General features: G+C 40.3%; 2 protein-coding genes across 4 annotated transcripts in view; one reads left to right on the top strand and one right to left on the bottom strand.

The window, feature by feature from the left end:
• Window positions 1-13103, top strand: part of DNAJC24 (DnaJ heat shock protein family (Hsp40) member C24) — a 31703-nt gene extending 18600 nt beyond the window's left edge. For both annotated transcript variants that reach the window (XM_084208492.1, XM_084208491.1), the window contains 3 exons: window positions 5356-5491; window positions 12093-12161; window positions 12973-13103. In XM_084208492.1, coding sequence (XP_084064618.1) covers window positions 5356-5491; window positions 12093-12161; window positions 12973-13097 — 330 coding nt within the window. In that variant the 3' untranslated portion in view covers window positions 13098-13103. The remainder of the gene's footprint in view (window positions 1-5355; window positions 5492-12092; window positions 12162-12972) is intronic.
• An 889-nt stretch (window positions 13104-13992) lies between these two features.
• IMMP1L (inner mitochondrial membrane peptidase subunit 1) overlaps window positions 13993-24381 on the bottom strand; it is a 31438-nt gene continuing 21049 nt past the window's right edge. For both annotated transcript variants that reach the window (XM_084208489.1, XM_084208490.1), the window contains exons 5-6: window positions 18622-18732; window positions 13993-14120 (exon numbers count right to left, since the gene is read on the bottom strand). In XM_084208489.1, the coding sequence (XP_084064615.1) occupies window positions 14052-14120; window positions 18622-18732 (180 nt within the window). In that variant the 3' untranslated portion in view covers window positions 13993-14051. The remainder of the gene's footprint in view (window positions 14121-18621; window positions 18733-24381) is intronic.

Here is a 24381-nt window from a genome sequence, read left to right on the forward strand (position 1 = left end):
TGAGTTAATTTGAGATGTTAATATTCTATCATTTGCTCTTGCTTAAAGGTCAGGTTTAGTCATTAGATGTAGTTCTTTCAAAGGTAGAAATGCTTGGTGCAGCTATGTAATCCTCTGGTAAAATTGATTTACTCAGGGCACATCTCCAGCTTTAAATATATCCCTTATTCAAATATAGGCACATATCCCCTGTGGAAATAAAGCAGGGATTCAAGACTTGTCTAAACTTGTCACTTCAATTTAGCAAGGTGATTTCATGAGACTGTAGATTATTTAAGAGTTAAAAAATCTTTAATAAATCAGATTGTTTACAAATCTACTGTGCTGTAAGTGTTGGTTTTCCTCACTACTTAATGGTTACTTTATGACTCATAATAGTAAGTCCAGAATAATTTAACTTGAATTTTTGAGCTCTGGTGGTTTCATCATTGTTCCTTGCCTGTCATTACTTTTGAATTTTAGAACCTTAAAAATTGTTTCCCCTATGGGGAAAAAAAATCTAAATGGTGTATAATAAAAATTTTAAAATCTGAAAATATTTCTCCAGAATAATTCTCTCAGAAGAGACGGTCAAGAATTTAATGCAGCTGCATTTGATTCATCCTCTTTATATTACTTTTTATTTTCTGCTAAAGATTTCTGCAAAAGCTTGACAACTTTGCAGAAAATATTGGAAAGTAGGAAAGACAAAGCTGTAGAAGGTAGAGAGTACTCCTTAGTTTGATCCTGGAAAAAAAAATAGAACTGATTTCAGTTTCCTCAGACAGAAAAAAGCAAGTTCACATTTTTAGTGGCTTATTTAAAAGTTTTGTCATTTCAGCAGGGAGGAGTTTTTTATAATTATCTGTGAAAATACACTGTAGTAGGTTTATTTCACTTACAAAAAGTGATTTAAAATTTGGAAGCAGTAGTAGGAAGGTTCCTGGTTTGATGTACAGAATTAGGGATGTGCTGCATCTTTTGTTTTTGGAGTGAATCCCCTTTATACACAAGGCAAAATAGCCATAGTAATGTAATAATTACTAAATGAGAAGGGATAGCACTTTTTAACCTTTTCTAAATAAGCAGCTTTTTCAATCTGGTGTGTGGAAAAGCAGCTGTGAGTAAAAGTTTGACTGCATTAAGTGGTCACATTAAGTTGTGTATTCCACAGTTTAGGAGGAGATTACAAATCCAGTGTAGAACTCAGGCCTGTAAAGCTCCCACTAAGCTGGATTCAGCTGATCCTCACTGGGTGCTGTCAATGTGTGTCTTTCATCTGTGCTTATTATTTAATATAAATAATCTTTTTACACATTCCAGAAGGTGTTGTAGTGTAGGTTGTGAAAATCGTTTGGGTTTTTTTTCATAAGGTAATTCATAGTTGGATGGAAATCATACTTCTCACTGCATTCCACGGATAAAAATATCTCCCATGCAAAACCATGACAATGAATAGGGAAGAGGAGATCAGCAAAATCCATCATATTTCACCTCCTGCCATACAAAACCAAAGCCCCAGCTCTGCTTCTGCAGGCAGCTCCTCTGGAGAGGGAGCAGGATCAGACACAAGAATCTGGTAACCAGGAGTGAGGGCAGCTCCCAAAAAAGAGTATGATTTGTGTCTGAAGGAAAACGTTTTTTACAGAAAGAGTGATAAAGTTCTGGAATGGCTGCCCAGGGAGGTGGTGCAGTCCCCATCCCTGGGTGTGTTTGACAAAGCCTGGATGTGGCACTGGGTGCCAGGATTGAGCTGAGGTGCTGGAGATGGGTTGGACTGGATGATCCTAAAGGTCTCTTCCAACCCAGTCATTCTGTGAATTCTGGGAATTTTGGGAATTCCCAAGGAGGTGGTGGAGTCCCCATCCCTGGGTGTGTTTAACAAAACCTGGATGTGGCACTGGGCGCCAGGGTTTGGTTGAGGTGCTGGGGCTGGGTTGGACTCGATGATCTTGAAGGTCTCTAGCAGCCCTGTGAATTCTGTGAAGTATTGACATCAGAATGCTCCCTCTGAACTTCAGTACTTTTGTACAGTCTCCTCTGTGTCTGAGTGGCTGAACAGAGTCTAAAACAACTGGAGAGAGGACACTTGGCTCTCTTGGAGAGGAAAGAGCAGGGCAGTTGAATCAAGAGTGGATTTTTGCTGCAGACAAATTCCTGGATTTTGATTAGCAAGCTAGAGAGTGGGAAAATAAGTCAGTAAGAGCATAACAGTAAGTACATAAATCCAGATGAAATGGGGTCACTGGAATAAAAAAAAAAAAGACTAAGAGGAGTATTAGAATAAAAGAGCTGATGTTTGAGTATTTTTCTTAGTGTAGGTGTAGTTTGCGAAAGGCATTAGGGGTGAGAAGGCCAAGAGAGGAAGGAGCAAATAGGTTCAGAAGGCATGGAGACCAAAATGGAGAGAAATAGATAGAGATGCATATTTTAATGAGTAGGTCCCCTACAATGGAGTTGATGAAATTGTAGTCTCTCTAACATAAAAATTGCACATGCTGCAGAAACTAAATTTTCCAAATCTGTAGGAAAGGAGTTAAGGGCTATGCATTAAATCTGAAGAATAATTAATTTTCTGCATAAATTATTATTTTTCCACAGTACTTTTGTGGTGTGTGGCTTCCTGTATTTGACTGTCTGCTTCTAGTATAGTTCAGAATCATTTCTCAGTCAGGCAAGGTTTTGGTGCAGCAAAGGGAAAGTGTGACCAGTTTTGTGGGAGTGTTTTCTCAGCATTGTTGGCAGGAGAGAAGCCAGTATGCTTGGGTCTGCTTTGGGCAGTCAGTCATTAATTTTTCTGTGTATTTCTAAGAAACTGGTCTGAGAAGGTGTGGACTTTGTGGCCAATCCAAGTACCTAGCAGTTATCTATAGAGAATACAGCGACTTCATGCAGTGAGCAAGAGTTTTTTGGTTTTGTTGGCACCATTCGAATTTTGTCATCTTCAGGTGAAGAGATAGAAAAGGGAGGAATCCTTATGGATCACAAGTGTTCTTCAGCTGTATTTTCAGCAAGTTATAAGGTCGTCTTCAGTCTTGAATGCAGAGGGGACTTCAAGTGGAACAAAAGCAGGATTTTGTACTCATGTGAGGTTAGAAGGACATCCACCTGTATATGGGGAAAAGCACCTGTGAAAAAACCTGAGGTGGAAGCATTTTGCTCTGCCATCCCTGCTGTTGTTGTACAGGAGATTTGTGTGGGTAACACCCATCAGTGCCAATGACAGATCCATCAGTGAGCAAACAGACTCCTGTACATTTGGGATTTTGTCAACCACACACCTTACTAGTATCCTTTCCTTTCCAAAATGAATTATAAACTCAGAGAGATTCATTTATTCAGAAATCTGCTTAATCACTTATTGTACATCTTAAAATCTGCTTCACATTTCAGTGCCCCAGCTGATGTTGGTATAAAGGGCACTTAAAGCTCCAGAATAAGGGAAAACTTGGTCTGTGACACAGTTATCAGTTGGTAGGCCTGAACTTATATTGGAACTTATTGGAACTTATATTGATTATATTGTATATATAATATATCTTATATTTATATTATATTATATTATATTATATTATATTATATTATATTATATTATATTATATTATATTATATTATATTATATTATATTATATTATATTATATTATATTATATTATATTATATTATATTATATTATATTATATTATATTATATTATATTATATTATATTATATTATATCATATCATATCATATCATATCATATCATATCATATCATATCATATCATAACTTTCTCAACTTAAATGCTGTTTCCTGTTGCTCCATCACATCTACTGAGCAATTTAAAATAGCAGAAAAGAAAAAGAGATTACTGGAGATGAAATGAAGCTACAGGAAGATGGAGCTTTGAGGGTTTCTTTTCAGTAGGCATTGGAACCACTCAAGTCAGAATGCTCTGCTCTGCACAAATGAGAAAGAAAACGTGTTACCATTTTAATTATTATTGCCTGTTTAACGTGGGATTTCTTGAATAACCATGTCCTTGAATAATCATTTCTTAACTAAAATGACACAATTTTGTAGCCAGTGATCCATGATTTTAAGTATTTGGAAGGGCTATTGATTCACTGAACTGGAAGAAATTAAAAGATGTTCAGGCATATTTTCAAATGTAGAATTACATGTAGTATAAATTATATTTGATCATGTATATTTTATTTACCATTTAAATCATAAGAAGAGCTAGGCACATGTAATGCAGCATTCAATTTATCTGTAATAGCTTTAACTAAACATTGGTTCTTGTGTTTCAATCTGTGTTTATGTTTAAATTTTTTTTTTTTTTTTTTATTTTAAATCTGTGTTTGTGTTTAAATATGTTTAGCTCTGTGGAGTGTCACGAGAGGAGGTGCTGGCACCTCCTCTTGTCCCTGTGTCATGGTCCCCTGTGTGCACCTATTTCTGTTTGTGCAAGTCACTCTCTAGTTAAATTGTCCATAAGGCCAGTGATTGGTGCTTGTGTTTAAATCTGTCTTTAAGTTTAATTTTTTTTTTTTCATTTTTAAATCTGTGTTTGTGTTTAAATATGTTTTATCCAGCACCTCCTCTTGTCCCTGTGTCGTGGTCCCCTGTGTGTACCTATTTCTGTTTTACTCTCTAGGTAAATTGTCCATAAGGCCAGTGACTGGTGCTTGTGTTTAAATCTGTCTTTATGTTTAAATATTTTTTCATTTTTATTTTTTACTTTTAAACCTGTGTTTGTCTTTAAATATGTTTAGCTCTGTGGAGCATCACGAGAGAGAGCTGCCAGCACCTCCAGCACCTCCTCTTGTCCCTGTGTTGTGGTCCCCTGTGTGCACCTATTTCTGTTTGTGCTAGTCACTCTCTAGTTAAATTGTCCATAAGGCCAGTGACTGGTGCTTGTGTTTAAATCTGTCTTTATGTTTAAATATTTTTTAATTTTTTTTTTTTAATTTTCAATCTGTGTTTATGTTTGTGTTTAAATATGTTTAACTCTGTGGAGTGTCACGAGAGCTGCCAGCACCTCCTCTTGTCCCTGTGTCGTGGTCCCCTGGGTGTACCTATTTCTGTTTCTCTAGGTAAATTGTCCATAAGGCCAGTGATTCCATCAGCAAATTATCCAGAAAATGCCATCAGTGCACATGGTGACACTCGTGCCACTGGTGGCTTTGCTGCCATTCCAGTGGGATAATTAAATTGGCAGGTTCCCCTCATGCCCCGCATTGTCACCTCCCTTCCTCTGGCTCCTCAGCTTAGACCTTCTCCTTCCCTCTGTCCTCCTAGCTGAGTACCAGCTGCATGCTGGATGGCTCCTCTCCCACCCTGCTCACCTGCAGCCCCCCAAGCCTTTTTTGTCCCTGCTCTTTTTGGTTGGCAGTACCACCCCGACAAGCAGGAGGCCGGCGCGGCGGCGGAGGCGGAGGAGCGCGCACGGCGGTTCCTGGAGATCCACCAGGCGTGGAAAATTCTGGGCAACGAGGAGACAAGACAAGAGTATGACCTGCAGCAGCGTGGTAGGTTCCTGCCAAGGAGCACTGGAGTGGCAGCAGCTCTTTATTTAAGCAGGGGCTGGGAGTGGTAGTGAGATGGTATTTTAAAATGCTGTTCAGCACTGAACGGAATGCTTCTTTCACTCCTGTCCTACTTTCAGCCGTGGATCCATTATTTATAGCTTGAGCCACACATACATCAGCTGCTGAAAACACAGAAATTACTTCCAACAAAACGTTAGGGGGCATTCTTCCTGATAGTTTGAATTATTACGGAATTTATACTGATTGCAGACCTTAGCCCTTTTTATTTTACAAAGGTAGCTTCATTAATTTTTCTTAATTTTAAGTTTTATGCTCCATTTTGTTGCAGTGTTTTAGATGTATTAATCCACCCACACTTAGTGTTCTTTGCGTATGAATTTATAACCAGAACTATTAGGACACGTTGTGGATGTTAGGTAGCGTTCATAATTCATCCACAGTCTAAAGTAGCCTTTCTAAAGCAGGTTTGTAAATAATATTTCAATGTAACATATTAACTAGGCAGCTCTAGCACGCATTCTTTTTTATAGCTCTCAGAAAATAGCTTCTTAAAACAGTGACAGGCTGTTGTGAGAAAGAAAGGGGGGAAATGTAGGTCAGGTCTGTCACACATGGGCTACCATTACATGAAGTGATAGGCTGTCTTTCTGCTCTGGCCTCAGGATAGGAGTCCCTCAGCCTTCCATTAGAACCTTCAATAAATGTATATCCACCCTCCATGTTAATGGGGGGAGTCAATAATAGTGGCTTGCCCGTGGGGAAAACACTCGGTGGCACTCTGCAGTGACACACTGGGGCCAGCATTGACGTGGAGCCACCACCACTGCGGAATGTGCTGATAAAAGGCCACTGTCTGTGCAGCTTGTTATTGAATTCCTGCTTTGTGCCCTGGCACACCATCAGCCCCTGGCCCTCGTGCTGATTTTTAACTCCCCACAGCTCGGAGACACAAAGGCACCGTGGCATCGCTGCAGGGTAAAGAGGGTGCTGGAGACACACGGGGGGAATTCTCCACTTAAAGAACTGCACTGGGTTTGGTTTGTTAATTTGAGATTTCTCTGTTAATGTACTAATGAGTGTGGTGGGTTTAGTGTTGGTTAATCACTAGTGTATTCACTAACTCACTTCCTTGATATAGGATTAGGAGAAAGGTAAAGTAGGCTTAAAACTTTACAAGGGTATAAAGGAAAATTTATTAACAGTAACCAAAAGAAAGAGTAATTAGAATCAGAACAAAACTTCTAGGACACTTCTCGTGGCTCATCACTTCTGTGAATGCCTCCCATACAAAACCACCACAATAACCTTGTATTTCAGACTTCATGTGGCTTTGGGAAGAGAGGGGGAGGGGTGAAAACAGAGTTGTGGGATAAGTATTTTAGGGAAAAAATTGGATCTTGTTCTATTTGTAATGTAAACAGTATTAAGATCAGACTTAGAGTAATTTTTTCATCTCAGAGTTATTTTTTAAATGCCTGAAGGTGATGTCAGAACAGGAATTTCTGCTGCCCAGTGCTCTCATGCTGTTGTACTCTTAGCATTGTAATACTGTTGTGTCTTCTCTTTTCACAAATGGTATGCACAGAGGAAAAAGGAAGTACTAGAGAATAAGTTGGGAATCTTTTCAATAAACTTTGCCTAAAGTTTAAATTCAGACTATGAAGTTCCATTTTGCCTGGGTCAGGTTCATCCACGAGTGGAGAGCTACCTCAGGATCTTGTTTTCCCTTGGGATTTAAGGATATGTAAATATGTCCTTAATCTATAAATTAGTCTTGACTGTTATTTGAAGATTATCTATATTTTCTGAGATTCTTTTGCATCCAGATGAGTTCTTTGAAAAACCATCTCAAGATTGTGTGCGAGAGACTTGGTAAATAAAGGAATCAGGCTGCACCTCCGTTGAGGCAGGTGCTGGGTGATGGGACATTCTCTTTTAGCACAGAGGGTGCCATTCCCTGTGTTTCAGACTCAGCCACACCTGACACACATGTGCAGTGCTGCTGCATTCTTTCCAGCATGTTCCCTGGCAGCAAAATGATGGGGAAATAAATTCTACTTCTTTGAATGCCTGTCAAGCTGCTTCTGAAGCCACGATTCCAGACAAATTCATAGACACTGCCATAAAGGCTCACAGAAACAAAGGGATTGAGACAGCAGCTAAGGGGAATAGTGATGAGAGAGAGAATACAGTAAGGTGCAGAGGAGGGCCAGGAAGCAGGATCTGAAGGGTGTGTGTGTGTGAGTGTGGCTGCCCATCAGCAGGGAGCCCTTTGCACTGCAGTCTTTTCCCCATTTCACAGATCGTTTGTTTGGATGTACCTTCTTGTGTTACACTAACTAAATCTGAACTAGCTGGCTCAGAAATTCAGTAGCCAGAGAAGTTCCAAGGAGATGAAATTCTGTGGGGCTCTGTGGTTTTTAATTTTTTTTGTTTGGATTGTTGAGAATTGTTCACTTGTTGAAAACAAGTGAATGTGCTTTTATATCTTAATGCTGCTTTTCTCTGAATGTTTCTCAATAATCTCCTAATTTTTTGGCGCCTCCAGGCCATAGAATTAAAGGGGAAGGGACAAACCACAAACTGTTCAGAGGTTAGACTCAAATACTTATCCAACTTTTTCTGATCTGGAAATCCTATAAGAACTGCTTTTTTGTATGTTTTCTGATTTTTTTTCCAATTCATTGTTTTGCCATATAAGAATACCTTTTTATGATGGTGAATCCTTTGCTTACAGTCCCTGTGAAAAATTTGAAAAAAACTGCATAACAATTTACCTATGAAGAATGGACTTGGGTTTTTTTGTCAATAGATTTTCTTCTGAAACTTTTCCATTCTTTGTTTGATATCCCACTTTAAAAAGACGAATATGCAATTAAAATCAAGCTTGACTCTTAATTACCAAAAGTTTTTATTGTGGATAAAAACCATTTCACATTTTTCACATTAGAAATCCCCTGAACCCCATAAGTCCATGCTTTTGTGACACAGCTGGAAAGAAGAAAAACTTCTCAACAGAATCAGAGAATCACAGAGGCTGGAAGAACCTTCCCAGGCCATCCTGTGAAGATCAATCTCTCACTTAAAGCCAGTCCTCAGAGTTGCTCAGCCTGGCTTTAGTGTCTCCAAGGGTGGAGATTCTCCAGCTGCTCTGGGCAGTCCAACAACACAAAAAGCTGTATTTAGTCTGACCCAGCTCATTTTGTAACACCTGGTCATTAATGCAGGCTTTGCTGAGAATAGCAGTGAGCTGCAGTGTGCCAGGTGATGCTCTGTGTGTCTGTGACACAAGTGGATGTCCCTTCTCCAGCCATGGATCTGTGGCTGCAGCCCCTCAGCTGGAGCACAAGCCTTTGAACTCTCCGGAGTTAAATCTCATCTGCAACAAGTGCAGCAGGATTGGTTTGGTGTTTCTGTATCTCTTTGTTATGAAAATACTTAACATGACTTGGTTACAATTTCAAATTAAAGTAAGTGTGATTGTTTTGAGACAGCAGCTAAGAAAAGACTCAGAAAAGTCAGAAGAGTCTGAAAAGACTCAAATTTAAGTAATTGTTTTAAAACTGAAAAGCCTATTTGAAAAAAAATTAACTTGTGAAAGCATGCAGTGAGTACTGGGGTGATTTTTATGCAGAGAAGATACTGTGAACTGTATTTGACTGACAGTATGCATCTTGAAGTTTAATTGTGTTTGGTTTGAAAAAAAAAGAAAATTAATCCTTAGTATGTATGCCTGATAAAGAGCTAGAAAAATCTTTCAAGTATTATGACTATTTTTACTATAACCATAAACTGTTAAAAGGGTTGAATTTCCATTTACTGCTTGCAACCCTTTTCCTAAAACTCAGCCTTAAATAGCCCAAGAAATATTTATTGTATCTCCAAGTGAAACTTAAATACCTTTCCTCTTTTACAATTTCTGAATGACCCAGCAAGGGCTCTAGTAAAGCTTTACTGAACCAAGCTGCTAATAGTTATTTAATGTTGTTCTGTAGCCTGAAAGAATCTCAGTAGATTTTTCCTTTTAATCTCTTTGAATTGCAGGCTCATAAACCTCTCTGATGAGCCTGCCAGTGTTTTCTTAGATCCTGCAGTTGAGACAATGGAGCTGCAGAATCCTTTCACCTCTTGTTGTCAGACAAATCCAATAGATGGCAAAGCCAGGCAGGCTGTGCTGCTGGGAATTAAAATTTGTTTCACAAGTTTTGGTCCTCACATATTCCCCCTGGATGTTCAGGGTGGGTTTCAGAAGTGACAGCTCTGTACACAGAGTTTTACAGCCTGAGCAGACATCACAGAACTCAGCACTGGGACATTCCCACTCTCCTTGGGGCTAGGAGGGAAAATGGAACACCAGTTTGCTTCAGACAAGCACCAGCAAGGAGCCACGGTTGTAATAACAGTGATACAGAGGAAATAAGGAAGGGCACAAGAAATCTGAGAGCCATTGGGTTGGATGTTCTGCTTGCAAACTCAGACTGGGCTGTGCTTCTGTTTTTAAGTGGCTACCTCTGTTTCTGCTGGCTCAAGGTGTATTAGGTTGGGTAATGGTTTTAGTAGGGGACCTAGAAAGTAAAAAAGCTTTGTTCATCTCTGGAAAATGTTCCTCCTTGCTTGAACCAGCCAGGCAAATAAATGCAGTGTGCAAAGCTGCCTGGCAGGAGCTGGTACTGGATTATGTGGGAAGTCAAGAGTACTAATAGAAAATTTTTGGTTTTTGAGATAACCAGATTTCAGACTTCATAGAATCACAGTCATAGAATATGCTGAGCTGGAAAGGACTTAGGGGGATCACTGATGGCTGTGCACAGGACACCCCAAGAATCACACCCTGTGCCAGAGAGCATTGTCCAAACCCTTCTGAGCTCTGTCAGGCTGGTGCTGTGAGCACTGCCCTGGGGAGCTGTGCCCAGCCACCCTCTGGGGGAAGAACCTTTTCCTGAAACCCAGCCTGAACCTCCCCAGCTCCAGGCCATTCCCTGGGTGCTGTCCCTGCCAGGAGTGTGAAGAGGTCAGTGCCTGAACCTCCTCTGCCCCTGGTGAGGATGTTGAAGACCCACCAGGAGGTCTGACCTCAGTCTCCTCCAGGCTGAACAGACCCAGTGCCCTCAGCCACTCCTTACACTCCTTCCCCTCAGGGCCCTTCACCTTCCTCGTGGCCTCCTTGGGATGTTCTCTAATGGCCTCATCTCTTTTTTATAGTGTGGCACCCAAAACCTCGAGGTGAGGCTGTCCCAGCTCAGAGCAGAGCAGGACAATCCCTCCCTTGCCCAGCTGGCCATGCTGTGCCTGATCCTTCAGGATCTGAGCATCAGATGGAGAATAACAATAATAACAATCTCTGTTCAGAATGGGAACTGTGAGAAGGATTATTTTTGCCCATTGATTTTTTTTTTTTTTTTAATTTTCAAAATTACAATTGCTGGGATGAATTAGAAAAGCTTTGTTGAAACTCTGCTCCCCGGGCTTTGTATTATACCATATTTGGAACAGAAGAGAGAGCAGACTTTTCCTCAGCTGCTCCTTCATTACTTTAATGGCTGGACTCAATGATCTCAAAGGTGTTTTCCAGCACAAATGATGCTGTGGTTCTATGATTCACAGTTACTTTACTTGAAGTATGGTAAGCTCGTGAATTTGCATTGTGCCAGTTCTCTTCAGGTGGCTCATCTGCCCTTTCTGTACTTTCTAGCAGCGAGGCATGACCCAGACCTCCACCACCAATCCTATAAAAGTTTTGAGAGAAATCCTGCTTCATTAATTCCACATAGAGGCTCTGGAAGTTTTCTAACTCAGCTTTTTGTTACTTGTAGATGTTGTACAGATGTTTAATTTCATGTTGGAAGAGTCTGGGGGATCAAATGGCAACAGAACTCTCAGGTACAGGCCAGAACTTGACCTTCTTTCTGTGCTCAGGGACTCTTTCTCATAAAAGAGCACTTGGACTGGTCTTCCCCTCAGTGTTTTTTGCAGGACTTATTTCTTCTGCAGGATTTATTTCTTTGCAGGAATCTTAGTGGTGTTTGTTCTCACACACAACATGCCCTTCCTTGGTGCTTATTGGAAGGTTTTTATTTGGTTTCTTCTTCCTTCTCCAGGAATGGGGTTGCCTGAGAGATACTGAGATGTCTCCACTTGTGGAGATATTTAAAATCTGCCCATCCTGGTCAGCTTGTTCCAGCTGCCCCATGGGTGCAGGAGGCTTTCATAGGTGATCTTGAGAGGTCCCACAAATCTGTGAAAAGTACAGGTTTACCTTCACCATTTCAGCTCGTGGAGTTGGGAGTTACAGCCAGGTTTGAAAGGCACCTACATCAAAACAGGAGTTTGTCCCTAATTTCACACAAGTGCTGATTTCAGGGTCTTAATTCAGTAATTTGTTGTCATGTATTTCTCCTGGCTACAAGAGAATGTGTTCCAGCTTATGCAGACCTATGGGAAACTAAAATTTTAGAAAACTATATTTTGAACTGATAGAGTGGTCTAGACAGGACTCTGGTAGGAACCAGATTGACTTCTAGGTATCCAAACCCATTAATTTCTCAGAAAAGACTGAACATCTGTCATGTTTGCTTTACAGAAGATAACCTGACAAAAGCATGGCCACTTCATGAACAGATTTATCTTGAGGACATGTCCTGGAATGAAGGTATGAGTGCCTTGCTGCTGGTTCCTAATGCTTTTCTTTGTCCCTCTTAATGTTTTCTCTTTTCTTCTGCATCCTGCACCATTGTTGTCTTACTTTAAGCGCTGTTTTTGCTCTATTTCCTGGGATGAAGCTGTTTTGCTCTCTGAGATTACCTGGATTAGAACTTAATTTAATTTTCTGTTACATTTGTTTTCCATTCCATCTACATTTCTCCCCACCCTCACTTGCAGTACCACTTTTCACCCAGCTCTCCTCTGGTATAATTGAGAGTACATAGATTTTTCCCTTATCTCTTCTGCATCTTTTTGCCCTTCCTGTGATGGTAGACGCCTGTGCTTCTTTTCTGTGTGCCTGTTCCTTCCTTCCTGTCTATTGCTCTGGCTTTTCTTGTTTAATCGCTTTTGGAATAAATGGCTGATTTTTTTTTTACTTTTTTTTTTTAAGTTGTGAGGGGAAAAATGCTACTTCCTTTCTTTTGTTTTGGTTCCTGGGTTAGCAGCCTGTTTTGGAAGCATCCTTGATCTGTATGACTAACACCACTTAGATTTTTCTTTCAGTATCATCAGATTGTGCACCTTGTTATTACTCGAGTTTTTTTGCTTTCTTTTTGTGAAGAGACTCCATTGGCCCTGGTTGTTCAGTGTAAGAATACCTCCATCACTGAAACATTTTGAGGTTATTTTTTGAGCTACAAATGGTACCCAACAGTGGGAGGTTATTTGTCACTAAAAGCAGTTTTGTGAAGAAAACTCAAAATAAATTCTTGATTCTTCTTCAGCACTAAAGTTGTTTTTGTTTTCTTTTCTGGCAGATGAACAACTCTACACTCTGTCCTGTCGATGTGGTGGGAATTACAGTGTCTCCAGGAGTGAAACCAAAGATGTATCTTTGGTTTGTTGTGACACATGTTCACTTGTTATCGAGATCCTGCAATGACTGTTTCAGTGAAGCACATTGAGTGTTACAAACTTTTCAAAAGACAAAGAAGTGACAGAATCTGCTAAAGAAATGTATGTTAAAGAAAAGGGGGGCACTACAAGAACAAGTTTATTCAGGGTTAAAAATGACAAGTGCCCCTGTGCTCACACAGCTATGCAGACATGAGGCTGAGATTCTCCTTCTGCAGCTGAAGAGCTCACTTCCAACTCAGAACAGGAGTTTGTACAACTGGAATGGATCTCCTGATCTAAAGGTTTATTTTCCAGCAAACAAGAGAGTGGCTTTTTCCAATTTCAGTCTGAAGCAGCTCTTGGGCCCTTCTTCTTAGGTTAAATCCTTGTAACAGCTCAGATGACAAGATTCAATCAGGAGGCACAGATGTGAGAAGGCTTTGAAGATAATGAAGAGCAAAGTTCAGCAGTGGGAAACAGGAACATTTTCTATTTGTAAGCTAAATATTTAAGTTAATGAAATCCTCTCAAGGGCTGGAGCCTAGGAGGAGGAGGCAGAGGCTGGCAGCTGGAAGCAGTGGCTGTGCCTGCCCCATGACAGTGGCATCACCTGGGCAGCCTGGAGCAGGAGCACGTGTTGGGCTGAGGCTCTCCGTGTCAGAACAAATGGGGTCATCATTGCTGAGAGGAAAGCTAAGGAGGAAGCTGTGCTCTGACCCCACTGGGCAGTCAGAGGAAACCCCACAGCACTCCTGGGAGTGACCAGCAGGTCTGGAACCCCACTGGTGCTGCGTTCAGTGCCAGCCCTGGCACCACCCGCTGATGGCAGGCACGTCATTTTGGTTGATGACACAGGTGTATCATTCCCACTCTGAAGTTAGGTGTAATCTCAGAAAGAGATATCTTTGTCAAGTAATATTTGTGTTTATTCTAAGCAAAAATAGTTCCATTCATTTTAGTAGAAAATACTATGAAAACTGTCAATAGTACTTAAAGTCTTTTAATCATCAAGAAATCTGTGGCCGTTGGGGCTTGCACGCAGAAATCCAAAGTCATTCAGAGGCCATATCTGTAAAATAAAGAACAGTTACAAGAGATTTCATCACAATCCAAAGTTCTGTGTTTTCATTTGTTATTGGAATAATTTCATAAACATTATAATTTTTTCTCTCTTTGGTAAAGAACTTTGCTCACTGATGTCTTTCTCTTACTAGGAGTAATAAATCCTGTGCATTACAGGGTTCCATAGTGTGAATTTTACAATTTATACAGGACATATGCTCTGCTATGGAGAGCTTAATGAATTCCATTGCCTTTTTCACCCTTGGAAATAAATATGTTCCTAAAGAGCATCTTCCCAATTCAATGTTTTCTAGCTTGTAAAGCTCCTCATGACTTTAAAGACCAGGTATGTGTTTTTTGGTCCATCTAGGAGGAAAAAAGTACCAGGTACATGGACCTCCCTGTGGTGAGGTGTATTTTTATTTTACTTTTATTTTCAAGATGGGCCTTTGAACTGGAAATACCAAACCTTGGAAAAAAAGATCTGTTGGCTACAGGTAAACTTAAACAAACTTAAACAGGAACGAAGGGGTGGAGTGCCTGCCACCATCCAGGCTCTGGATGAAGCTCCTCTGAGAAGGGACAGTTATTTCCAAAAGAGCACAACTCATCACCAAGTACAGGTGTCAGAGAGTGATGCTGGCCAATAAACAAATCTTCTCTCCAGAAATTACCTGTAGAGCTGAGTACTTTGCTTTGCACAGTCATTAATTACACGTAGGATGGTCTTGGATGCAAAAAAAAAACAGGCAACAGGAAAGCAAGGAAATTCATTTACTCATCATCCTTTGTCTCCCTTGAATGTCTGTGTGTCTTTCAAAGGTGGCACAAGGGGCTCAGCAGGAAGAGGGGAAAGATGAGGATGAACAATCAATGCCCTCTGTGGCTCTAAGCCCATAAAAATTTCACAGCCCCTGCCCAAGATGAAGCAGCCTAGACAGTGAAAGGAGGGCTGCTACTACCTTGTTCCCAAAGCATCTCTCAGTAATTTGGTTATCTCACTTATTTTTCCTTAGAATTTGATCTTAAGGTATAAGAACAGCAACCTAAGAGCAATCCTGAGTTCATGGAGCAGCCAGAGCACAGAAGGAGCCTTTGCTCTCTCTGTGTGGAGTGAAAGAGCAATTGTCTCGTTTAAAAGAGGAAGCAGAGGCGAAGGCTCAGTTATTTCTACCCTGTGATCTGTCCCCAGCACCAAAGGCTGTGCCAGGAGAGGCTGAGGCAGCTCAGGACAGGCCTGGCAGGAGGCAGCAGCAGTGGCTCTCTCCTGGCTGGGGCTGTGCCCTCTGCAGGCTCCTGGCAGCCCCTGGCAGCACTGTGCCCCATCAGGAAGGCAGAAGGAGAATCATGCTCAGGACCTCAAGTGGTGTGCAGCAGGAAAAGGCTCTTGTGCAAGATCTCAGACAATTCCTGTGGTTCTGGCATGTGCAGTCAGGGAGGAGCAGGAGGAACAGCTGCTGGCACAGAACCACAGAGGTGATGTCTTGTCTCTGTGCTCATCAGCCAGTGAGCTATTTTAAGTTCCTCACAAAAATACAGATACAAGCCAACAACAGAAGGGTATTTGTGATCTTGGTTAGCAGCAAAGCTGTAGAATTCAAAGCTGTCCAGAGGGCCTGTGCTGGCTGCAGGCTGGGTGTCAAGTCTTTGTTTGGCCCTGAAGGCAAGCAGAAGTAAAAGGAAAGAAAAATATCCTATATAACACATCTAAGCTGATCTCAGTAAAGGCCTGGAGAAGGTAGTTTTATAGTCTGTTCACTTCAGCACAAATCTCATTTCAGGCAACTCAAATCACACCTACTGCAACTTGACTTTCTTTCAGTGAAAGTAATCAAATTAGCTTTAAATGTTGCTTTGACAATGTAGTTTGAAATTTGTCACAGTAATCTTAGTGGTAGAGTTAGAATGAAAATGATGTTTTATCTAGTCTGCATGCAGGGAGAACCTGAGAAACAATACTGGTGGTTGGAAAGAGATGGAAAGCCCTCCTGTGTGAAACAAAGACATGCCACTCTGTCTCTAAAGTTCTGACAGAAGTTGACTGTGACTTGCTCATTCAGACTGGCTCTTCCAATTAGCAGCTCTTTGCCCTCTCTGCCTTGGCCTACATAGATAGATTTGATCTGATGGACGGGGCATAAATGGGGCTAACTAGCTCTTTTGAAGATACACCACAGGTCTAGTTGTGACATGGAGCCTAAATCCAGGGAATGCACAGGATATCCTACCTAGGACAGGATGAAGCATGAGTTCTAAGTGGAATTCCCAGTGCTTTTCCTGATTTGCAGCTGCTTTGATTTCAGCAGCCCTTTATGGCATGACCTTTTGGAGTGGCAGGACAAGAATCAGGTGTTGGTCTTTCTGTAAGGGTTAAAAACTGCTGTACCAACATTGACTGAGAACCCTTGGTCCAAACTTCAGATAAAGATTCATGTTTTGCCAAGAATAGGTTGGCTAAACAAATGCAGCCAGCTAGGTTGGCTAAGCTCACTCTCTTCTGTTGAAATCCCTGACTTCCAAATTGTATTTGGGTTTTTTTGTATCCATTCCTAAAAAATTAACTTAGCACTGAAAGGCACTGTTACATCTGCTTCTCCAAAATCCACTGTAAGACAAAGACACAAAAACTTCCATTCTGAAGGCAGTAAAAACTGTTGGATGGAAGAGAAGCCAAGGCTGCAGCAGGCTGCATTAAAAGCACTCAGAGGTTTCCTGGCCAGTGGCCAGTGGCCAGCCAGCCCTGTGCAGTCTCTGCCTGCTGCCCTGCACTGCAGCGTGCAGTAGCAACACGCAGGAGCAACATCACTCTGTGCTCATGTGAGGTATCAGAAAGAACCCAACTAGAAGCATTCATTTGAAGAACAAATTCATTTTTGCTTTTGTTAGGCACCATATACTTAAATCTCACAAAAACCTGAATAATCACCACTCTATGCCACTGCCATTAAACAACTGCTGTGAAATCTGGTTAAATTATTTTGATTAAGTATCAAGCGATTGCATAATATTTTTTTTAATAGACAATGTTCAGGACTCCTAAAGTAGTGCTTCAATATGAATTATCTGTGAGTTCCACTCATTGTACAGAGTTTATTTAGGGTTCAGTCCTGTCAGTCACTTCATTAAGGTCTTTCAAACACCTTCCTTGTCATGGCACAAGCTGGACACAAAATCTATTGCTATGGAGAGATACTGTGACTGATTTTGGCTGTCCATACACACAGGCTCTTGATATATCCAGTATTTGCTAACATTAAAGCAGTAAACAGCAGCAGCTTTTCTGTACCTGTGCATCAGCTTGGAGAAATGCTTTTTTCAGTTGCATTATTACTGCCACATTCTCATTAGAGGAGTGTCAGCAGAGTAGCATCCTTTGTCTCTTAGCAGTCAATAATTCAAGCTAAAACTTGGGTCATAAAAATAGCCCTGTTGGGAACCAGCCTTTTCCCCTCTGGTGTCCAGGGCAAGGCAGACAGCAGGAGAAGGGGCAGAGCCCTGAGTAAACACCAGGGAAGAACTCAGAGCAAATATGAGCCAGGAGGAACAGAGGTCACCCAAAATTTGCCAGTAGGGCTGAGGGGGCCCTGTTGTCTGAGGTTTAGGAAGCAATTACTGATTGTGCTCAATAGCTGCAAGGGTTTTTTTTGAACAGTCCCAAACTGTGTTCATAAATACTGTAAATTAAGGATATAAGGCTTTGCTAAATTGGAAAGATCTAATCTTCCCTCTGTAATACAGGTGTGCTAAATTATGGGTTTGTGGATGTGTTGAGGTATACAGAGAAAATCTTTTTTATTGTTCTGAATGCACAACTTTAAATCCAGCTTTCTAAAAGCAGGTGCATAAATGTGTAATACACACTCCCCTGTTTTTTAGATTAAACTTTTTATGGAGAGGAAATTGTGTTATGTTTCTTCTTTTTGGTAAAAGAGTAAATTAGTAACGCAGATAATATCAGAAAATAATTCAGTGTGAAATAAGGTTGTAGAATTGTTGAAGCAAAAGGAGAAAAAACTGTGATGGTTTATACAGTGCAATATTCATTTAAAGCATTTTTTTAGTTTGAAAAGCAGCAAGGCCAGGCTACATGTCCAAAGTATGTGTGCAAGTCCTGGAAAGACAATCTTTTCCTCCATTTTGTTTATTGGACCACAGAGCTACAACAGTGAAAAATCATTTTGCACAGAGAATCAAAGTAAGGATGAAATGTACATCTGTGCAGTAGGGCGTACGTGTGTACATTTGTGGTTTTATCATGTTTGGATTTGCTTGCAAAACAATTCATTCCATTTTCATAGCAGTGAAAACTGCTCAGTGCTGCTCCAAAGTCCTCCCTCCAAAAACCCCGTCACTGTTGATTTATCCTTTTACAGCAGGTGGTGGAGTGTTCATGCTTTCCTTTACATCTGCTGTGGCCAGGCAGCTGGGGAGGCAAGTCTCAGTACCTAACACCCACTCATTAAAAATGTATTCATGCAACTGTTTTTAGATAGCAGAAATTCACATACCTTAAGACAAATGCGTCCTCTTATCAGCCCATAAGGAACAGGTCCGTAGCACCTGGAATCTGTAGAATTCCTGAGATTATCACCTTCTAACCAGACATGTCCTTTAGGCACCTACAAGCAAGATTGAAATGTGAAAAGAAACCAGAACAGAATGCTGCTAAGCACAGTTTGCCTTCCAGTGTTTTTCCTGATTTCTGTGCTCTGTATTTCATGACTGTGTAATGAACTAAATTTTATTGAGTCTACTAAGACCCACTGCCAGATTTAGAGGGATGAGAAGGAGTGCTCCAAAGTATCTGTTCTATCATGTGCTCAAAAACCAGTGGTTTGCAACAAAAAACCCAAAATGAAGATGCAAGAGGTTAGACCAATGTGACAGGGTCATTAATTTAATAGACTTCAAAAGAGGTCATTAGGATGTTGACTGAAAATCTGCCCTCCTGTCGCAGTAACAGCATGAACAGGGCAGCCACACACTCATCAACATCCTGGGGCCAGCACCAAGGCTAGACCTGTTAGTAGATTCATGATGAACTAACTGGTAATTGATTGTGACATCAATTACGAATAATCTCATCATTTTATCGGAGTAGGCTTGTCAAAGTTCTAATTAAGATCACAGTTCATTCTATGTGCAGGCAGAATCCACAACACATTATATTGTAATAATGATGATCACAAAACAGCAAATCCCTTTTTATAATTTGAAAATTAATGATGGTGACCTTATACTATATGACAAAGACCTTTCATTGCCCATATATATTATGCATTAACTATATTACATACCACAGATTCATGGCATTCACTGGCTGACTCAATGACAAAATGAGAAATAGCAACATAGCTGTAATAGTTACCTAAATGAGAGTATGAAGCTTTCATATGTGAAAAAGTTGCTCCTGCAAGTCTTAAACTAAGATATCTACTTGGAACATACAATAGTATTTTGTAATGTTTTCTCTAAAATGTTTCAGATACAAATAACCTCTTTCAAGTTACCAAATAATATACTTAATAATTACACTTCTAATTGGGTCTTGTTTCTAAAATTTTAAACCAGGCTGAAAATTTAAATGAAGCAACATATTCTCAATCTAGAGAATAATGTGGACTTTAAACATTCATTTTTTCCAAAACCAAGTATCCACTTGAAACATTACTATGAAGTATCTACTTGAAACATTACTACGACCACAATTCAGAGGAAAAACATACAGAAACTAACTAAATAAATAAACAAACAATTCCAAGTGAAACTCAAAATACAAGTAGCATGAATGTTTTAGAATTGAGCCATGCATTGTAAACACAATAAAAGAGAGTTCATGGGTAACAGATTAAACAAAGTGAAATACCACTCTAGAGTAAAGGCGGGTTGTAAACCAGGAAGAACAAATGCAGATCCCCCACCAGAGCAAACTGCAGGTGATACTTGTAGGTATCTGGCCAGGTAACACTCCCTGGGAACCTGGGCTTTCATGTGAGGCTCTTGCTTAGCCATGCTGCCACGTCACCAGAGCAGCATCCCAGGCTGGCACACTGCTGCCAGAGCCCCTCTGCTGAGCCGTGGCAAATGTGCCAGCTGTGGCTTGAGACACAACAGGTCACTTTGGCAGCATGAAACACACTGCAGAAAGCATCTGTGAGCCTGGCCATCCCTTCCTGTGTTGCTGTGGCTCCAGGAAAGGTGCTGGAGGTGTGTCAGAAGGCACAAAGCCTGCCCTCAGCATTTTAGAACGTGCCCAGCAATGTCTAAGCCCTTTGAAACCCGCTGGTACCATCTCCTGTCACAGGTATAAAGGAATGCCACCTCCTTTGTTTTTAACTGTCCCGCTACTTGAGCCAAGCTCCTCTACTGCTTGTTCTCCCAGTCCTTCCAGACAGGAATTCCCTATTCAGCTTGTCTGTCACCTTTGTTGCTTGGTAGGCTGATCAGATTCCTGGCACATGCACCAAAGGGTTTCCTCCGGGAAGGCCAGCTGGTTCCAGCTAGATGACTTTGGCCCTCCTCCTACCCAAGCAGCTTTGCAAACAAAAAAACCAACCAGAAGTGAATTTATACATTCTCAAAAGCTTCTATCTCGAGTCAAACAACCTGTGGAGAACATGCATCTTGTGTTTTTGATAGGTCTCTGTTTGAGCGTGTGCTGCCACTGCTGTTTTCCTCAAAGACTCCATGGAGCACAGCCTGTTTAGGATGCCCAGCAGGGTAGTTGGATGTTTGTGGTCATTTTTGCAGTTTTCCCTGGAAGGTATGCCTGGGCCCTACACCTCTCAATTTGGCATTAGGAGTATTGTCACAGTGTTCATCTAGGGATAATGCACCATTGTAGAATGTCCATCATCAAGGCACTTCACAACAACCTAGAATCAAGTCAAGCAATAAAAATCACAAAAATTACAGGAAAATGTAAAACCAAATACCAGTGACAGGGCATAATCATTAATTAAAAAAAAAAAAAGTAATATAAACCTCTTTGAAATAAAGACCAGTGCCAGAATCCTCCTCTATGCACCAAGCCATGTCTATATCACATCACTGATCTCAGTGGGATTACTCACAGGGAATAGTTCACTGATAGAGCATCAGAGGCCAGGACCCAATCTGAAACACTGCAAAACTCTGCAAGCACACTAGCTGGGAATAATATTCACTAAAGAGAAAAAAATAGGCTGTTAAAAACCTGTATTTTTAGAAGAATGTATTAAATGCACAGCAATGTGCTGCTGTTGCCAAAAACCCCAAGGCAGAGGGAAAGCCACTTGTGTGACAAGCTCACAGGGTTGCATTTTGGAATCTACAGGCAGCGGACCTCTTAGAGAAAGTTAACTTCGTCCAAGAAGTGCCACTGAAATCACAGCTCCCACTACACAGAGGGAAAGTGACTGCAAACCCACACTGATGAGGGGTAAAAGCATTGCCCTGGGCTGGGCAGCATCCTTGATCTCCCTACACACAGGCCAGAACTAAAGATGGCAAAGTCTCACACACCCAGCAGCTGAATTTTCACAGAATGAGTGGGACTGCAGAACCAGCAACTCCTGAGCAGTGCAGGCTGCTGTGACATGCTGTCTCTGACTGTCTGCAGGCAACTCCCTCTGCCTCAGCAGCCTCTGTGCCCCTGTTCTGTGCAATTATCCCAGGATTTACCTCCCTTGTTCTCAGGCAGAACCGGTTATCTGCAGCACTGCTTCAAAGTGTGACAATGAAAGACACCATCAGACACCCCTCTGCTCCCTCCCCAGGCTCTAGACCAGAAGAACAAGACTATCCTTGGGAACAACTGAGCTGGAAGCAGTAGTTCATTCTCTTTCACCCCAAATAAGCATCTTTCACTGAGACAAACTGGCAAAATTTGCAGAGCTGTTGGAGTTTACTCAGTGGTGCAGTTAAAGTGGCAGAACTGAAGTACAGGGCAGGTGTTTGATGCATACTCACCAGTATAAAACATTAATTTACTTAAAGGGGGGGGGAATCATCAAATAATTATATTCTTTTGGTCTCTTTACATGATGCCAAACTTTTTTCTTTGATTACTCAATTATCTTCAAACCCAAGAGATAAGAACCCTGTGCTGCATTAATTGACATATTAGGAAAATAATGTATTGCAAATAAAGCTAACAGAACTACATTATCTGCCTCAAAAATACCCCCAAACCCAACTAACTGAAAACAGCTTTCTGTGGTTTGAGGTTTTTCTTTTGAGAGAGCTTTTGCTAGTGATTTTAGGGCACTTATAAACATGAATGTCTTGCAATCTCCAAAAACATCAGCACATACAATCAGCTGGGAGTAGATGTTTGAACTTTTGTAAGGTCACAGGTATTCACATCACCTCCAGCAATATCAAAGTTTCCAACTTAAGAAGAAGTTTAAATAATTCCCATCTTTTCAGTTCAGAGGCTTCCTTCTTGAGCTATGATAAGAACTAATCTCAGTGCTGGACAAAAGAATAAAGTCTGCAAGTTCTCATCTATCCCTACTAAGGTCTATTTAAGTGCCTCCCACTTTGGTACAAGCAACAAATGTAATTGCTTCATGGCCTGCGGGTGTTCATTTAACAAAAGGAGCTTTTGTGAATAAACCACAGGTGTTACCTTTCTTGATTAAAGTGAAATATGATGAAAGATTCTACAATATCAAATGACAAATTTACTAAATACTGATTAAATTGCCTTATTTAAGTAAATTGCATCTAGTTAGGATAAAATATACACCATAGAAATGCAGGAGTTTGTTTTATCACTCTATACTTAAAGTCTCACATAACTACTCCTTAATCCCTTATTTATTAATTCAGAACCAAGACTGAACAATGCTTAACAAATACTTTTTTTAATGACCCAGTTGCTCCAGGCACTGTTTCTGTAGGTTTATCATAAATGTTGTTCATAATAAGGCTGCCATCTGTATAAAACCCCACTACATTAATTAGCTCAACATTTTCAGAATCAGGGTAAGAAATTATATTTACTTTTTTGTGCTGAAAAAGCTATGAAATGGTAGCAACCACACTGGAACTTAAACAGTATAGCAGATGTTAAATCAGCATCTTCTATGTATCCTTAAAAGGCTGAATTACCTGGAATTTAATATTTCTTAATATAACAGAATGAATTTACCTTAAATTTATAAATTTATGAATTTATAATTTACCTTAAATTTATAGGTACTTCCAAAGAGTCTAGCATTTTGCTTCAACTTGCTGAACAGTTTAAGCTGCTTATGAATAAGACATAATGTACTTGACCCAGTTTGTTTAAATGCACATATTAAAAAGAAGACATCATGGTGTTGGTCCAGGTTGTTATTAGAGAGGATGACAGTGAAACACTAATGTGTTTTTATACAGAAATCAAATTCATTGTGATTACATATTTACATTATGAATTCATTCTCTCTACGATGACATTTGTAATTTTAATAGAAGATTTTTAAAAAGGTAATATATGAAGACTTGTCTAAGTTTTGAAATTAAATATTAACCAATATTAAAATCACATAACCTGCAGTGTTAACTCACACACCACAGGGGAACTAAGGAATATTAACTTAGGCTTGAATTCCTAAGACATTTTAAGACATTTTTCTCTACCATGAAAGCACACCAGTTGGGTGTTGCTCTGCAACAAAAAAGTGGTAAGCTGTTACAGTGACTTGTCAGGCACTCCTTGGTTATTTCCATGGTTGGAGTTTCATCACTGCTGCTCCTTCTAAACTTTGTGTAATGTAGGAGTAACTATTGCTGTCCTGAGCTTGACTACATGGAGCTTAAAAGGTTTGATTACTACACTCACACCTTAATAGGAGAGGTTTTCATATCAGAGACATCTATGGAGTCAAATATCTGAGAAAACTATCTGTCAAATATGAGAAAAATATCTGATTTCTCTTAGTATCACTTTCTACCTGTTCCAAAAGTTTTCAACTCTGTTGAACAATTCGAACACTTGCATGCATTGTTTACTGCTGTAAATATTTAATGCTGAGATCTAGATCATATTGTTAAATACACAGATCTCAGTCAGCTGGAAAAGCTATGTATCTGTTTTCTAAAACCTCTATCTGCAACCCTAAATTTAAATTATGAGTCATCTTTCCTTTTCTAAAACTATTATCCATTAAAATTAAAACTAACTGGTTCGTGTTCTTAGGCCAAAACTTTCAGACCCAAATCTCCTAGCTATATTTAGAAACTCCTGAACAAAACTTCAGAATATGCCTGTGATTGATCAGTCCAAAATCTTATTAGCC

The sequence above is a fragment of the Fringilla coelebs genome (assembly GCF_963513975.1).
Source record: "Fringilla coelebs genome assembly, chromosome: 6".
NCBI classification, from domain to species: Eukaryota; Metazoa; Chordata; class Aves; order Passeriformes; family Fringillidae; genus Fringilla; species Fringilla coelebs.